This window comes from Geotrypetes seraphini, chromosome 13, assembly GCF_902459505.1.
Source record: "Geotrypetes seraphini chromosome 13, aGeoSer1.1, whole genome shotgun sequence".
Lineage (NCBI taxonomy): Eukaryota > Metazoa > Chordata > Amphibia > Gymnophiona > Dermophiidae > Geotrypetes > Geotrypetes seraphini.
This window is the reverse complement of record NC_047096.1, coordinates 17,405,371-17,417,496: the sequence shown is the minus strand read 5'-3', so window position 1 is coordinate 17,417,496 and position 12,126 is coordinate 17,405,371. Positions and strand designations below refer to the sequence as shown.

General features: G+C 48.0%; 1 protein-coding gene across 5 annotated transcripts in view; it reads left to right on the top strand.

The window, feature by feature from the left end:
* PPFIA4 (PTPRF interacting protein alpha 4) overlaps positions 1-12,126 on the top strand; it is a 125,721-nt gene that overhangs the window by 50,950 nt on the left and 62,645 nt on the right. For 4 of the 5 annotated variants that reach the window (XM_033917484.1, XM_033917486.1, XM_033917482.1 and 1 more), the window contains exons 7-12: positions 1,053-1,274; positions 3,585-3,731; positions 4,881-5,015; positions 5,554-5,637; positions 5,891-6,022; positions 9,320-9,411. In XM_033917484.1, coding sequence (XP_033773375.1) covers positions 1,053-1,274; positions 3,585-3,731; positions 4,881-5,015; positions 5,554-5,637; positions 5,891-6,022; positions 9,320-9,411 — 812 coding nt within the window. The remainder of the gene's footprint in view (positions 1-1,052; positions 1,275-3,584; positions 3,732-4,880; positions 5,016-5,553; positions 5,638-5,890; positions 6,023-9,319; positions 9,412-12,126) is intronic. The other variant, XM_033917485.1, reaches the window with a different exon arrangement.

The window sequence follows — 12,126 nt, the reverse complement described above, 5'->3', positions numbered from 1 at the left end:
TGCTGACACCTTTTGAATTTAGAACTGTAGTTCAGGGAAAGGTTATCTCCAGATTAGACTACTGTAATGCACTGTACCTTGGGATAACTAACCAAAACAAGGAGCAGTGCATTGCAGTCGGTCCAAAATGCAGCAGCACGGTTGGCTATGGGCATTGCAAGAAACGAGCACATAACTCCAGTCCTTCTGAAGTTGCATTGGTTACCTGTAGCACAGAGAGTCCAATCCAGTACCTTTATATTTTAAGCAATTGCTGGTGTTATGCTGTCTCGGTAGAGCACTGCGTTCAGAAAATGCCACGTTACCTGAAACATCGACGAAAATGTGATATGCTGAGACTAGAGCAGCTGCTTTTTGTGTGGTAGCTGTTAAAATGTGGAACACGATGGGGCAATTTACGCCTATGTGCTGACAGATTGAAATAAAAAAAATAAAAGATTGAAAACGCAGCTATCTGCTTTTATGTAAGGGAAGATTTCTATTTGATGGAAGTGGGCAAAAAATATCATGAAGACTCTGCTTTTTGTAATGTTGATTTTATATTTTGCATGTGTTATGAGCAAACCGTCTAGATCAGGGGTATCAAAGTCCCTCCTCGAGGGCCGGAATCCAGTCGGGTTTTCTGGATTTCCCCAATGAATATGCATTGAAAGCAGTGCATGCAAATAGATCTCATGCAGATTCATTGGGGAAATCCTGAAAACCCGACTGGATTCTGGCCCTCGAGGACCGACTTTGACACCTGTGGTCTAGATATAGACCAGTGGTTCCCAACCCTGTCCTGGAGGACCACCAGCCAGTCAGGTTTTCAGGATAGCCCTAATGAATATGCATGGAGCAGATTTGCATGCCTGTCACCTCCATCATATGCAAATCTCTCTCATGTATATTCGTTAGGATTATCCCCAAAACCCGACTGGCTGGTGGTCCTCCAGGACAGGGTTGGGAACCACTGATATAGACGATATATAAATGTTGAAAATAAATAAATACCTTCCTCGTACTGAGCTTTTAACCACTAGTCCTGAAGTTTGGTGTTCGGCCGGTTGCAGCAGTTGTCCAATGGCTCGGTGCACCCCGAGGATGAGGAGAGTCGAGTGGTGGAGCTGCAAGAGCTACTGGAAAAGCAGAATGGTGAGCTGGGGCAGACAAAGGACCACCTGACCTCTTTGGCGGCAAGGGTTGCTGAGTTGGAAGAGGATCTCACCACAGCCAGGAAGGATCTCATCAAGTCTGAAGAAATGAGCAGCAAGCATCAGAAGGATCTCCGAGAGGTAAGACCCTGCCGTTGCCAAGTTCTGAGAGGCGACATGGCATTGCTGCCTGTCCTGTCCAGTGGCGTAGTAAGGGGAGGGGGCAGTCCACCCTGGGCTCTGTCTTGGTGAGGGCGCAGGCACCCGTCCTCTTGTCTGCCCCCCCCCCCATTCCTTCCCCACCCCACCGCTACTGCACGTGTCCGACGCTTCCCTTCCCTCGTACCTCTGTAACATTCCTGGTGCGAGTAGCAACCCCTAAGCTGCATCGGCTCTTCCTCCGATGTCACTTCCTGGACCCGTGCCTAGGAAGTCATGTCAAAGGAAGACCTGACACTGGTGCGACAGCAGCTTGGGGGTTGCTGCTGGTTACAGAGGTACGGGGGAAGGGAAGCGGCACGCACGCGGCAGGAGGGGGTGGGGGAAGGAGCGTGTGGGGCCGGAGAAGAGGGCGAGGCGGTTTGCCACCGCCCTGGGCGCCTTTCACGCTTACTACCCCACCGGTCCTATCTAATCCTCTTGTCTTTCTGAGAGCTGATATTCCACTGCTGTGTTACATTGTCGCCGCCCTTTTGTTGTGCTCAGGTTCTGTCTCAAGCATTTATTTTTTTATATATAAAATATTTTATATTCAACTCATTTGACAATTCAAAGTGGATCACAGTTGTAAACTCACATAATCAAAATACACACAACAGCCTTATTTATTTATTTGTAAGCCCTCTCCTAGACATATTTCAAAAATTACTGTTGAGGCAATTAAATATTAAACTACATGTGTACCAAAGATGAACAAGAAATCAGGAAAAGGCCTTTTGAATCAAATATGTCTACAGATGTTTTAAGAACATAAGAACTGCCACTGCTGAGTCAGACCAGTGGTCCATCATGCCCAGCAGTCTGCTCACGCGGCGGCCCTTTGGTCAAAGACCAGCCCTACCAGCGCACGTTCTTATTCAGCAGGAACTTTTTGTCTTGAATCCCTGGAGGGTGTTTTCCCCTATGACAGATTCCGGAAGAGCGTTCCAGTTTTCTACCACTCTCTGAGTGAAGAAGAACTTCCGTACGTTCGTACGGAATCTATCCCCTTTCAACTTTAGAGAGTGCCCCCTCGTTCTCCCCACCTTAAAGATGGTGAACAACCTGTCCTTATCTACTAAGTCTATCCCCTTCAGTACCTTGAATGTTTCGATCATGTCCCCTCTCAATCTCCTCTGTTTGAGGGAGAAGAGGCCCAGTTTCTCTAATCTTTCACTGTACGGCAGCTCCTCCAACCCCTTAACCATCTTAGTCGCTCTTCTCTGGACTCTTTCGAGTACTACCGTGTCCTTCTAAATGAGATAAGTGAGTTCATATTGCATCGTTCCAAGGTTAGCGAGTTCCATAGTTTAGGCCAACCACTTGAGGCTAATCTTGTGAAAACTTGGGATTTCAAGTAAATATTTGTCTGCCGACTGTACACATCTCCCTCCGTATTCACGGTGATAGGGGATTAACAGACCCGCGAATAACTTTTTCATATGTTAAAAACCCTTGAGAATATGATAAAACTGCAAATAACATATGAGAAAGGTATTTGCCCCCTCCCCCGCCTGCCCGGGTCTCTCCTTAACCTGCCCCATCTACAGAGCAGGGGGGAGAGAGAAGCCCACCGCAAACTCCCGTCGCTCCAACCCCTCCCACCCCACCAAGCTGCTGCTCTTACCTCCGGGTGGCAGTCTTTGCCCTGTTACTGAGATTCAAAGTAATGCCCGGGTCTCTCCTTAACCCTGGCCCAATCTACAGAGCAGGGGAGAGAGAGAAGCCCACCACCAACTCCTGTCGCATCACTCCAACCCCTCCCACCCCACCAAGCTGCCACTCTTACCTCTGGGTCTCCCTCGAGCCTGGCCCGTCTCCTCTCCTCAGAGCCACGGCCCCAAATTCTCATTAGGATCCCAGTGGCCAACAGGAGCTCAAGGGGAGCGGCGGTGGATCCCGGTGGAGATGACGGCTATGGATGATGTAATTGGGGGAGGGAGAAGCCAGAAAGAAAAAAAACCATGAATAATTGAAATTACGAGTGCAGAAACCGTGAATACAGAGGGAGAAGTGTACTGTAAATGTCTTTCTTCAGAAGGAAAAAGGAAATAAATCTCGGTATTCCACTGTATGATCCCTCTCCAAAGTGTCCTTTTCTGCCTCTGTGAGTTTGTGGATTTCCATGAGAATATTCTCAGTCCCTGTAGATGGTGTTCGTGTGTTTGGGAATACTCCTGATTTTGATGGTGGGCTGTGTGTAGGAGAACCTCTGGTTCTAATTTTGGAAATATTCCTTCTTTCCTTATGCAGGCACTGGCTCAGAAAGATGATATGGAAAAACGAATCACAACCCTAGAAAAACGTTACTTAGCTGCCCAGAGAGAAGTAACTTCTGTTCACGATCTTAACGACAAACTGGAGAACGAGTTGGTCAATATGGAATCTTTGCATCGTCAGGTAATAAACTGGTACAGCTCTCTGGTACTCTGCAATGCATAGAATCTCCCTGAGGCTACTTTGCCTCAAGGGGGGGGGGGGGGGGGGCAGTCTCAAAATTGCCCTGGATTACTCTTCTGTATCCCTCAGTTCTAATGTCTGTCACTGCGAATCACTAGTGTAATAAACATTGCTACCATATAGCATTAGCTACGAGTGGAATAATGTTGATTTTTGAAAACAGAATTACAAACCTGGCTATTCTTCAACTGAGTTTGGTGGGAGGCAGGGCAGGATTAATTCGTCGAGGGCCCCTAGGCACACAAGTACACTGGGACCCCTGCCCCGCCCCACCCCACCATGCGCCCAGGCGGAAATAGGAAGCTGCATCAGAGGGAAGCTTTGGGCAAGCAGCACCGCTTGCACAATTACAGTTCCCGTTGCCTTTCTTACCCACGTTGCTTGCTTGTCTTACTTTCCGTTGATGGGAGGGGGGCTGCATTGCCAATCAGAAGGGGGGGGGCTGCGTTTCCGATCGGGGGGGGGGGGGGCCCGCGTTGCCGATCAATGCTGGAGGGGTCCATTGCCGTTTGGAAAAAAACATTGTTGATGCCCTCCTTCATCGGGCCCCCCTGACCATTTCGGGCCCTAGGCACATGCCTATTGGTTAATCCTGCCCTTTTGTTTCCTTGAACCTGCTGTGACAATAGTCCTAACCTCTCAAGCTTCCTCCTTTCATCCCTCTAACCCCCCAAACCCCAAAATCAACCTGCTCTACTCTTTTCCCCCCAAAACGACCAGAAATCTTTTTGTAAAACACCCTCTAACTCTTTTGTAATCCTCCTTGAACTGCAAGGTAATGGCGGAATAGAAATCCCTAATGTAATGTAATGTTTTCTTTTTCCCCTGAGTGTTTGTATGTTATCTTAGTGGAATGTTTTACTGTTTATGCTGGTTAGCAATGCTGTTTTGATGCTTTTTATATAATGTTTTATCTTTCCACTATATTCAACCCCTAATGGCCAGGCAGACGGTCAATAAAATGCTTAATAAAAGTGTGTCTATCACTGTGGAAAGGATGCACGCCTCTTGAATCACTCTGTCTCATATCATTTAACCAATGAGATTCTTGTCTTGCGCTGTGCTTGTCTCCCCTGGGGTATGTCGCAGTCCGAGGAGAAGGCCCGGAACTTGCAAGAGCGGCTGGAACTGGCAGAGCAGAGGTTGCAACAGATGGAGAGGAGAGCCGAGACCCTGCCTGAGGTGGAAGCAGAGCTTGCTGAGAGGATTGTGGCTTTGAGGAAGGTGGGTACCGTATATTCTCAAATATAAGTTGAGACCCCCCATAAAGGAGGAAAAATGGTTGACTCGAATATAAATCGGGTGGCTTAATATTCAAATGCCCTGCCCTGTCAGGCTCTGCACCCAACCTCCTTCCCTGCCAGACACTGCACAGAGCGCCCTTCCCTCCCTCCCAGGCTCTCCATCCCATTCCCCTCCCTGCCCTGTCCATCGTACCTCCTCTGCCATTGGAATCACAGGTGGTCCAGAGATATAACGGGCAAGAATGAGCTTTCCGCACTCCTGCCCTGCTTGTCGATCCCTGCCGCGAGTTCCAGCTTCAGCTGCTGAGTGGTACTGAGCAGGAGCGTGCTTTGGCACTGCTGCTCAGCGTTAAGTGACTTCCTGAATGGCTCCCGTGATATACCTGCAGGTTAGAGAGGTCCTGAGACCAGCAGACCTGTTCTATGCAGGATGGTTGGGTGGGTGTTAGGGGGAGGGGGATTATTGCCATTAGGGAAGTTCTACGATATTCTCATGAAATTCCTTGTGATTTTCATAGGCTGAAGAAAAACATGGAAGTATCGAGGAGCGTCTGCGACAGCTGGAGAGCCAGCTAGCTGAGAAGAACCAAGAGTTAGCCAGGGTAAGCAGAGACCAATTCTCGTTAACTAATGAGCAAAATCCAGAGGATAAGAACAAAACCAGTTATCCCATCTGCGTCCTGCTGAGCAAATGCCAGTCATGGCTTGCATGATTCCCCGTAGCGCAGTGCAAATTTCTACAGAGATACCTGGTACCTGGCTGCATGTGCATTTCCTGTAATTGTGCGCAGCTCTGTGGGTCTCTTTGTCTACGTGTACAGTTTGTGTGCTGTCATGGGCTGGTTCTGGTTTCAGGCCCGTCAACGAGAGCGAATGAATGAGGAGCACAGTAAGCGCTTGTCTGACACAGTGGAGCGATTACTGACGGAGTCCAATGAAAGGCTACAGTTACACCTGAATGAGCGAATGGCCGCCTTGGATGAGAAGGTAAAGCGCAGTGGACCTCCCTGAGTAGCTATAAGCTTTTTTTAAAAATTTGTGTTCATTTCATATACTGTATAGTGCCTGCAAGTCTGAAAGCTATTCAAACTGTATGCTTTCAGATATACACTTCCCCCTCCCTATTTGCAAATTCCGTATCTACAGATTCGCTTATTCGCAGTTTTAAATCAGAAATCACATTTTAATTTTTTGGGCTGTTTTAAGCCCTGTAAGCCCCCCCTTAATCCTTACCTGATGGTCTAGTGGGTTTTTGGGGCAGGAGCGATCTTCCCATGCTCCTGTCCCGTGCAGATCGCTCACAGGAAATGGCTGCCTTGAGCTCCCGTAGTCTCTCGAGCCATTTCCTGTGAGCGATCTGCACGGAGCAGAAGCGTGGGAAGATCGCTCCTGCCCTGAAAACCTACTAGACTACCAGGTAAGGCTTAAGGCGGGAGGGGAGAGGGGCTTTCAGGGCTTAAAATAGCCGGGGGAAGTGGGGGTTAGGGGCAGAACCGGCCCGAATATTATTTATGTTTTTTTTCATATTCGCGGGCCGGCTCTGCCCTTAATCCCCGCGAATACAGATGGGGAAGTGTAGTAAGTATTTATCTGTCCCTGGAAGGCTCACAATCTGAGTTTGTACCTGAGGTAGTGGAGGGTTAAGCGACTTGCCCAAGATCACAAGAAGCAGCAATGGGATTTAAACCAGTTTTCCCCGGTCTTCAGCCCAGTGGTGTAGCGAGGGTAGGAGGTGCCAGGGGCGGTGGCTCCCCCTGCACCCTCCTCTCCACCCCCCCGCTCCTTCCATACCGCATTCGTGCCCTCCCTAGTCCCTTCCCACCATCAGTGTGAGCAGCTTTTCCGGCCTGCTGCTTGCGCCGGCTTTCCCTCTGATGTCATTTCCTGGCCCCCGCGACCTGGAAGTGATTTCAGAGGGAGCCAGGCCGGTGCGAGCAGAAGACTAGAGTAGTTGCTTGCGCTGGCAAGGGGGAAGGGAGGACGCGAGTGTGGCATGGGAGGAGGGAAGCAAAGGGGCGGACCACCCCGGGCGCTGGCACCTCTTTGTCCGCCCATGCCACAGTAGCAGGAAATGGTGTTCACTTAAGTGCTTCTCCTGCTGCTGCAATTGGGGTGACTGAATGGAAGACCGGGAAGTGGCAAGGTGACATTGTTAAAACCAAAGACAACTGCAGACTATGTACAAGATGCAGGCACTGTTTATTTCAAACTCCTAATGGTATATACAATCTTATTACCAACCGAGGGACCCGACATGGTCCGTGTTTCGGACAACAAACCTTCCTCAGGGGTCCGTGGTAGATAAGGTTTTGCAACAAAGAGCATTAAAGGAAAAAACAAGTGCCCGAACGAGTTTAGTGCTGGATTGTAAAAAGCATTGCAATCTCAATGGAAAATGCACTTGTTTTTTCCTTTAATGCTGTTTGTTGCAAAACCTTATCTACCACAGACCCCTGAGGAAGGTTTGTTGTCCGAAACACGGACCGTGTCGGGTCCCTCGGCTGGTAATAAGGTTGTATATTCCATTAGAGTTTGAAATAAACAGTGCCTGCATCTCGTACATAGTCTGCAGTTGTCTTTGGTTTTTGCTTTTCGCTTGGTTTTGCTGCAGTTCCTGTTGGATTTTTCTCTCGTTTAAGGTGACATTATAAGGTATAATATTCTCTGCGCTCATCTCCTCTGTCACTTTGTGTGCACATGGAAGGAAAAGGGAGGAGGATAGGAACGGTGAGGGAGCACGAAGTGAGGTGGGGTCAATCATGTTCTCTGAAAACCTTCCTGCATGCCAACCTTCCTGCATCCCCACTCAGACATGATGCTTCCCCTTTCCCCACACCAACCCCTTGCTGTGACACATATCCTGCTCTGTCTTAGGCCTAGATTCACTCAACTTGCCGGTCTGGATCGTTGTTGGGTGATTCGTGGCCGAGTTCTGCCGGGCGACTGATTCACTAAAGAGCCCTCCTGCAAATTATCTGATTGGACGCACGCCCCCCACGGATCACTACAGAGCAATCGCGACGCCCTCGCAGACCATCCCGGTTGGCTGTAGATGCGATCCGCGCTTGTGCATGCTCTCCGCACAAGTGGGGGTCAAAACAAAGGGGGAGGGGTGGCATAGGTACAGACAGCAGCTCCCGAAAGGAATCATTTTTGCAGCCAGAATCATTTGTGCAAGCAGAATGGAACAGAACTTTGCAGCCAGACTACGGAACAGAATACTCTTTAAACCCGCAGGCTAAAACCATGGGCTCGCTTTGCACTTTTTGACAATATATAAAAAGGGGGGAGTATGCATATGTACAGTTTTTTTATTTTTTATGTTGATGGTTGTTTTCAGGGCGGCAGAGAGCAGGAGAGTCGGCAAGGAAAGTAATAATAATAAATAACAATAATAACTTTATTTTTGTATACCGCCATACCCCAAAGAGTTCTAGGTGGTTCACATTAGTTAAACAGAGATTACAAGTGGTTACATATCCAGTTAATCATAGAGTTGCGAACCGCAGGGAGAGAAGTAGGGGGGAGAGGAGTGGGACGGGGGAGGGGAGAAGATCAGAAGGGGGGGAGGAGGAGGGTAGAAAAGGGGCATTAAGGGTCTTGGTCTCGAAAAAGGTGAGTTTTGAGTAGCGACTGGTCTTTAGCAGTCACTTCATTTAGGATCGGCAAACCCAATCGGTATTCCTTCTTCTGTTTAGTGAATCGATGGCTTCCTACTTATGCATGCCATTTCCCCTCATTTGCATGTGCGGATCGGAGATTGATCGTGCAACTGTTTAGTGAATCGGGTTGGGAAACGATCAGTTAGTTTTGTGAATCTAGCCCTTAGACATCTGTCCTCCTGCTCCACTGCCCCATATACCCCCCTCACACACTCAGACGGAGAGTCCCTGCTTTCCCACTTCAGATATCCTACCCTCAGTAGACACTCTGCATACTCCCTTACTTTCCCAGGTACCCTGAAAATAACACCCCTCGTCCCACACCTGTCCGTGCACACAGCCATCTCCCTCTGAGATGGAAGACCGCCCACCCCCTCGTCCCTGCAACTTTGGGTGGGTAGGAGGACATCGCTCATCTCTTGCTCAGGCAGCGTACTGCCCTCAGTTACCCCTCTAGAGTGGACTTCCTGAGGGGGACTGGCCAATACCAAAATTCCTCAACAGGATGGCTTTCTGGATTTTTCACACAAGCAATAAATAGTTTTAGTCTGAACTCAAGTATACATTTAAATGTATTGATCTTTTTTTCCCCCTTTAGCCATTTGTCTACCATTTTTTTCAGGGAAGGATGGCAAATGAAATTGAAAAGTTACATAGCGAGGTTGAGCAGTTGAAATCTAAAAGTGGGGCTCCTGTGGAGAGCGCACATACGAGGTAATTAGCATTCCTCATAACCGTACGTAGCTGTCTGCCCTGATTTTCTTTTGTGAAGCATACCAGGTAATACAGCCAGTGACATAGTAAAGGGGGAGGGGAGCAGTCCATCCCAGGTGTCAACTTGGTGGGGGCGCTGGCACCCATTCTCCTCTTGCCCCCCCTGCTCCTTCCCCAATTCCCCCCCCCAGCCACGCGCGCGCCCCCCTTCCCTTCCTCGGTACCTCTAGTTGTTCACCGCTGTGAGTAACACCGTCAGTGTGCTCCTCATGATCCCAGCAGCTCTCCCTCTGATGTCACTTCCTGTGTACGGCACCCGGAAGTGACATCGGCGGGAGAGCCGACGGAGTCGCGAAGAACACATTGAAGTTTCTGCTCCCGGCAGCGAACTAGAGGTACGGGGGAAGGAGGGGCGCACGCATGAGGAGTGGGGGGGTGGAAAGGAGGAGCGGTGCATGCGCCCCCATCAAATGGCGCCCAGGATGGACCACCCCCTCCCCCCCTTACTATGCCACTGAATAGGATTGTGTTGTGACAGCCATGACTGCAGACATACTGTTCATCTGTCTCTATCAGGAGTTATTAGATATGATCTCTATGTCAGTGGTCTCAGACTCGCGGCCTGGGGGCCACATGTGGCCCACCAGGTACTATTTTGAGGCCCTCGGTATGTTTATCATAATCACAAAAGTAAAATAAAACAGTGTACAGTTACTCTCCTGCAACTGAGGGACTGGGTTGATGTCCCTTTGGCGTTAGGCCTAGAGCTGCTTTTATTCACTTGGTGTCTTTATATCATCTAGCTGCCCTTCCTGCCCTAGAACATATTACCCCACAGTTCAGGTTGGGAGTGGAGCCTTCAGGTTTTCCATTTAGCATTTGGAGCCATATGATTTTCCTCAGTGCATGATGGTGGAATCATGGAAAATCATGGAAAATTTAGCTTGATTTTGGGCTGAAGTTTAATCATTTAAAGATCAGAGCAGTTGCATGAGGGACTAAAGCATTTCTTGAATGAAAATGTGATTCTTTATTAGACACATGGGCTGCTGGCTTTAAGCAGGTGCATTAGTTAATGGATTTCTGTGGACAATGATGGATTTTCTCTCATCAACTATCCTCAGCCATTCTGGAGCTCAAATACAGCCCATTGACTTGAAAGCCAAAAGTGACTTAATCTGTGGTTATTTTTGAAGGATGAATTGTTCCACTCTCCTCTGAGATGTTCAGTGATGGATTTGCTGTGAATGGTGGAGTGGAGGAATAGCCCATTGGTTGACGTCTTCTGCTCTGCTGTTTTTTTTCCTTTTCTGGCTTGACTGCTATGTGTTGAGCCTAGCAAGTACATGCAAGTTTCAATCAGCAGATGGCAGCAAAAGGTATTGTGCTGGACTCATGCACTCTTGTGTATTAGGTTGCATATTCATCATTTTCCCAGAATGAACCCGTACATCATAATTATTCGGATTTCACTCACACTTTTTTCATTAGCAGCTCAAGGTGAGTTACCGTCAGGTACAGTAGGTATTTCTGTGTCTCTGGAGGGCTTACAATATAACTTTTGTACCTGATGTAGTGGAGGGTTAATTGACTTGCCCAAGGTCACAAGCAGTTTTGAACCAGCCTGATGCTCTAACCTCTAGGCTATTCCTCCACTCCACTTTTATATTGTACCATCAGCGTTACCATATTATGTATCTGCCATAACTTTGCAAAACATTTGTTTGTTGATGGCACTTTAATCTTTTTCTAAGAGGATGTCACTCCACGTTTTGTAGCATTAAAATGCTTTATTTATTTTCTGTTTCTTATGTCGCTAGAAAAGGTTCAAAGAAGAGCGACCAAGATGATAAAGGGTTTGGAACTCCTCTCGTATGAGGAAAGACTACAAAGGTTAGGGCTGTTCAGCTAGGAAAAGAGACGGCTGAGGGGAGATATGATTGAAGTTTGCAAAATCCTGAGTGGAGTAGAACGGGTACAAGTGGATCGATTTTTCACTCTGTCAAAAATGACAAAGACTAGGGGACACTCGATGAAGTTACAGGGAAATACTTTTAAAACCAATAGGAGCACATCTTTTTTCACTCAAGAGAATAGTTAAACTCTGACATGCGTTGCCAGAGGTTGTAGTAAGAGCAGATAGCGTAGCTGGTTTTAAGAAAGGTTTGGACAATTTTCTGGAGGAAAAGTCCATAATCTGTTATTGAAAAAGACATGGGGGAAGCCATTGCTTGCCCTGGATTGGTAGCATGGAATGTTGCTACAACTTGGGTTTTGGCCAGGTACTAGGGACCTGAAATGGCCACCATGAGAACGGGCTACTGGGCTTGATGGACCCAGTAAGGCTATTCTTATGTTCTTAGGATGAAGTTTCACTCTTCAGTTCTATCTGGACAGTGAGGAAGCAGAGCTGAAATTTCTTACCTCACTGAAGCATGATATGAACATAATGGGAAATTTCGTGTACGAGACGCTGCAAAACCAGGACCCAACAGATAGTGTGGAGGTACTGTGGTCTGCTCTAAAATCTACACTAGAGGAAGCAACCAACCTCTATATAAAAACAGTGAGTAAACGGCGGAGAAATAATAAACCTAAGTGGTTCTCCGTGGAGATCTCAGAACTCGTGAAACAGAAGAAAAGAGCATTTGTATCCTACAAACAATCAGAAAGACTAGACGCTAAAGAAGACTATCGGGCGAAATCTAGAACTGT